At 32.1% G+C, this 5,577-nt stretch overlaps 1 protein-coding gene across 1 annotated transcript; it reads right to left on the bottom strand.

Moving 5' to 3' along the window:
- LOC109335680 (ethylene-responsive transcription factor ERF062-like) lies at positions 1,866-3,393 on the bottom strand. Its single transcript, XM_019571836.1, has one exon. It carries the CDS (start codon positions 3,357-3,359, stop codon positions 2,118-2,120), a length of 1,242 nt encoding a protein of 413 aa, XP_019427381.1. The 5' UTR covers positions 3,360-3,393; the 3' UTR covers positions 1,866-2,117.

The raw sequence follows: 5,577 nt of genomic DNA, 5'->3' as shown, positions 1-5,577 counted from the left end.
TACATTAATCTCGATTGAGACAGTAAAACTTGTATGGCGTATTTCTGCTTTACTCGCAATGAATCAAAATTTTAAAGATAAATGTATTAATTATTGTTTTTATTTTGATAATATGAGTAAAGAATTAATCTTTTTTTTTATATGTGACAGTCAATAACTGTTATTGTTAGGAATGAACAATTAACATTTTAGTATTTTTGAATCTAGTAAAATTTTGCATAACTACACCAAAACTTTATTGTTAGATTCTTATTTTATTATGACTATTTATTTTCTTTGAAGGGGTGATAGTTGAGATTACTCTAATTTTAATTTCTCAGTAAGATGTCTGTATAAATTAAATCAAATGTCGAAGTATATCAATATAATTTGTTCTTATATTTTCTATGAAAAAATATATGTATTAACGAAATTTATATATATTTAGTCTAGCATTTATAATTTATTTTCTATCATTACTAAGTTTTTAAAAAGTAATACAAATGTATGGTAAATTGTATAATGATTATGTATAAATCTTTACATACCTTCAAAGAAAATCATTATTGACTTTTCAAAGAAAATCTACCATTCATTTTTTTTAACCATTATTGACTTTTCAAAAAAAAATTAAAGTAATTCAAATGAACAATAGATGATGCACTGACTGTGCATACATCTTTACATTGGACAAATTTAATACTTTATTTCATTAGAGATTAATATATAAGTATTAAAGTTTTTTTTACTATCAGTTCATCATCTATTATTGATTGGTATTACTTTCGTTTTAGTCCATAGCAGTTAACATGTGAGTGTGGTTGGCTTAAAGGTATATAGTTAACATGTAGTTGACATATTAACATACTTTTGTAAGAAGCATTTATACTTTTAGTAGTGTTTTGAATTGTGGATCACATGCGGCTATAATATTATGGATGCAGTGGAGTGACGGTCCAAGCTGCATCACATGTAATTGTGATGTTAGACCAAATTATAATAATGTGACTGCAACGGATTGCAACAGAATCATATTGGACCATATTTGAGTCACATTAGTTGCATCTGTATCAATATCAAAAATATTTATTTCACAAAATAATTCACACTCTAACAGTTACAATAATCGTAATAACTGAACCGTAATTTACAAGACTAACGGTCAGTTATGCATATTACATCATTTTTATGAATAAATGTGGGAATTAGAGATCCTAATGGAGCAAGAATTGAAGGGTTAAGTGTTGAAGAAGAAATTGAAAACGATAATGACGATACTCGTATGGGCTTTTTACCTAATATGTGGTAGATGCCTTTATCAATGGGAATTTTGGTAGATGCCATGAAGTCTCACGTTTTTACAACATGGCTCCAGTAGCTTCGTTTTCAATTTGAGAATTTGAGAATATTGTGTAATTTGTAATTATCTCAATAACGCTCTTTGTGTCGGGAATCTTGTCCTGAACCTGGTGAGTTGAGATCTAATTGTCTAAATGTATTAACATATTGTTAATACATTTTTACATGAGGACATTTTTTTAATGGAATAGGCCGAGATAGGGTTAGAATGCACATTCATTTATATTACAATTAGTATATCATACTCATTCATTTATATTATAATGATAATATAAAAACTCGTACAATATCAGTACATTTTTTCTTTCTTCTCAATATAGGTAAAACAGTATAAAAAAATTTATACTCATTGTGTACATCTTTCTCTCCTTAAAACACTGAACAAAGGGTGTTGACATGTTGATAAGGAATTAAGAATACTAATTTCAAAATAAAATTATAGAAAAACAGAACTCAGTTGATTCAATGAGCATATTTTGAGGTACTGGCAAGGAAGTGCCAGATCGTGAATGAACTAATGGGCTTAAAACTAAATATGTAGATCAAACTTCAAATGAGATAATATAAGTAAATCAAACAAGGACTGTATATGGCTTCAAATTTATAGAAAAAAGGTGGTGGACAAGTCTGACACCTAGTTGAATTTGGGTAAGGTAGATGTACATAGTTTTACCCTCTCCCAAGCAAAGAGAATGATGCTTTCAGGATTTGAACATATAACCTCCTAGTTTGCACCGAGTCTCATCCCGTCCGGTTTCAAATTTATAGCAATGAAAAAATTAAATTGGTCCTGAATCAGAGACTAATAGTGCATCCCAAATGATATCCATGTCCAAGGATGGCATTCTGCTTAACTGAACAGCTTCAATATCTGATATCTCAACATGGGTACTTTTGATTCTCTCACTTCTCTCAGCACCAAACTCCCACTCATTCAATGTTGAAATTGAATCCTTACCTTTTCTACTTTTCAATTTGCCATTCTCATCAATTATAGATGACCCTGCTTCTGATGAATCAGTGATCTTCCTATTAGAAGAACCACTTTGTACTGATATTGCTTGTAGTTTTGCTTCAACAAGTGCAGCAGTAGTTCCATTCAAAGAATTTGCTTGAATCACATGCTTCATATCTGGGAAATTCAGCTGAGCATATTCTCCTCTTAGAATATATGCTGCTGTATCATATGCAAATGCAGCTTCTTCAGCTGTGTCAAATGTTCCTAACCATACCCTTTTCCTATTTCTTGGTAATCTTATCTCTGCTACCCATTTCCCCCATTGTCTTTGCCTAACACCTTTATATAGCTTCCTTCTTCCACCACTACACTTCAAAGGTTGATTCTTTGTGGCTCTTAACCAATTTTCATTGAAAGAATTGGACCTTAGATTTGTTGGAATAGTCTTATTCATTGCTTGAGGGTGTGTTTGGTCAAAATTGGAGTAATGAAATGAAGGGTCTGAAGTTTCTGACATGCCATCATGACCACTTTTGATGTGTGAGGAAGTTGAGTAAACCTTGGAAGGTTCCTGCAAAAACAAACCCAAATTTGGAAATTTTGGAGGAACCAGTTTCTCATTAGAGATTGGTGCTTTGGTTAATGCTGGAAGAGTTTCCAAAAGGTTGAGAGGGATGGAGCTATGACTTGTTGTATCTGAGGTTGTGACAATAGGGGTGCAGATAGAATTGAATCCAGAAATGGATTGGTTTTTCTGTTGCATATTACTGATGTCTTCATGATCAGAGAACTTTGTAGGGATATGAGTAATGAAAGTGGTAAAAGGTGCCACTTCTTTCATTGAAGTAGAATCTGTTGATGAAATGAGCTTTTCAGGGAATGATGGTATTGATGAGTTTACCCCACATGTTAGCACATGAACCTGTTTAGAAGCAGTGAAAGAGTGAGAATTTCTTATAGTTGCATCCTCCGAAAACTTTGATTCTGTTGTTGCCATTTCTTGGAAACAAGTTGGTAATTCCTTTTGATAGAAGATTTCCATCTTGGGAAATGTATCCTCCATATAGATCCTTAAGACAGTGAATCTAAGTAAAACACAGACAGGTACAAATGATTCAAATGCAAGCACTATGTAATAAAAATATTTCCCAAGGGCTAATTAGTAAGCAACACCTCATCCATGTATAAGCTAAGGCTTATTATAATAGTTAAGGAAACCAATCAGGCGTTGGTCCAGAAGTGTTAGGTCTCACTAGATCCTCAGAAGTGTTAGGCCAAAACTCAAATGTTTGATTTATGGGAGCTACACTTGTCAAGAAAGACAGCCACATATCCCGAAAGTGATTAGTTCCATACTCATAAAATGATAGAATACTCTTAGTTAAGGAACCTATTTATGTACATTTGGAGCTGTTAACTTGGTATGCTTCAATCAGATGCATTGCTTTATAAGTATTCCATTTTCTGTAAAAGTTTATGCTTGCATGCTATATTCTACTTTTGCTTCACAACCAACCAGAATCAGACAGCTCAAGCTATGATAAATTAGCTGTCTTATAAGGTGCAGAGCATATGCATAGAGAAATAGTATTCCTTTCAATGTAGCAGCTTCCTTAATCTAAGACCATTATGTTTATGCTATATATTATAAGATATTGTACTTTTTTTCTTATTATTAGTCATGTGATTTATTTGAACACCCACATGCTATATTCTTCTATTCATTATGTTGATGTAATTTAATGTGAACAGCCAAATAACCAGTCACACTCACTGTTTTTATTGTCACTGATACATTTCATAGACACTAGAATTGAGAAACTGAGAAAGAACTGTGAATTTGTAATAATGGGTAACCAATGATCTACTAATTGGAACGCTTTTCTAATCACCAAATGAGGTGCCAAACCTCTTAATTTGTTTCCTCTTGAAAAGGCATTCACTTTAGGAGCCTTAGTTATGTGTGTCAAGGAGGGACTCCACACCATTTAAATAGTAAGATTTGGACTAATTTAAGAACTGAGAGATTAAAGGTTATTGGTTTCACAATATTGTTTTAAATCATTAAAATTAAGAATGAATTGGTATTTGAGCCCAAAGGACAGAATAGTACAAACAATGAAGAATTGAGGCAAATTCATTGCAAATTACAGTTTTAATGTACCTTTTTGAAAAATTATTTTTGTAGTGTAGTTTTAGGATTTCTCTCACCTAACTCGGCCGTAAAGAAAGAGTTTTATTTTTATTTTTTATTCTGACTCCTCCTAACTCGGCAATACGGATGAGTTTTGCATATTTTTTTTCCCCCTAAATCGACAACATGAGGGAGTTTTTGTTTTATATTTTTTTCCCTCCTCCGCCCGTAAAAAAATATGTAACCCTCGTATTGTCGAGTTAGGGGGAGTCAGAATACAAAAAATAAAACTCCTTCCTTGCACTTAGTTATGTGAGAGAAATTCTAAAACTACACTACAAAGGTAATTTTTCAAGTGTACCAAGATCATAACTTTTCGGTCAAAGTACACCATTTCAATGAATTTCCTGAAAAATAGAGGTATGTTGATCATGTTGGCTACTTGAATATGGTACACAATCGTGTACTCATACATGGCTTGGACATGTAATAGACTAATTTTTCGTATTTTTTTTCAATTTTTGTAATTTAACTTAAATAAGTGGTTCTAGAAGCTTCCACCATGAATCACATGAAATTGGTTAATTGCTTGTCTTTTGATTATGCAATGGCGCTTAGTGGGGGATAAGAAACTAATGAGTTCATTAGAACTTGTATTACTATAATGGAAGTTGTTGTCTTATCTAGACTAAGTTGCTTTCTGTAAGTAATCCAAATTTATGCATCAAAGAACATGGCTAATCTTATTTAGAGGTTGTGCTTATTGTATATTGTGATTTGTGAGTGTATGAGTTTCTATTGAACAAGAGATTTATCAAGAAATCTTCCTTATAACATTCCAAAGTCCAAACTATAACTATCAAGAGATCTTTCCCTTACAACATTCTCCTTTATTCTATCATTTTTGTTTTGTTCTTTAGTTGTAGAATTAAATCATCACCATAAAACCCCTTAGCTGTTGTTTTTCTTCCCAAATTTCGACAACTATTGAAATATAAATAAGTAATAATCTTTAGTTTTCCGTATTAATACATCGTCCTAACATCTCTGCAAACACAAAGTTTATAAACATTTGTCTTGTTTTTTGTTTTCCAACTCAAAAGCTATCCGAAACATCCACATGTAAGGAGGGATCTCATCACTTAGT

Source organism: Lupinus angustifolius, chromosome LG20 (assembly GCF_001865875.1).
Source record: "Lupinus angustifolius cultivar Tanjil chromosome LG20, LupAngTanjil_v1.0, whole genome shotgun sequence".
NCBI classification, from domain to species: Eukaryota; Viridiplantae; Streptophyta; class Magnoliopsida; order Fabales; family Fabaceae; genus Lupinus; species Lupinus angustifolius.
The sequence above is the reverse complement of the archived record's forward strand: the minus strand, read 5'-3'. Positions and strand labels throughout refer to the sequence as shown.

Bases quoted from the DNA above. Each gene is read 5' to 3' on its own strand.
- LOC109335680 (XM_019571836.1), bottom strand. From the start codon at position 3,359: ATGGAGGATACATTTCCCAAGATGGAAATCTTCTATCAAAAGGAATTA.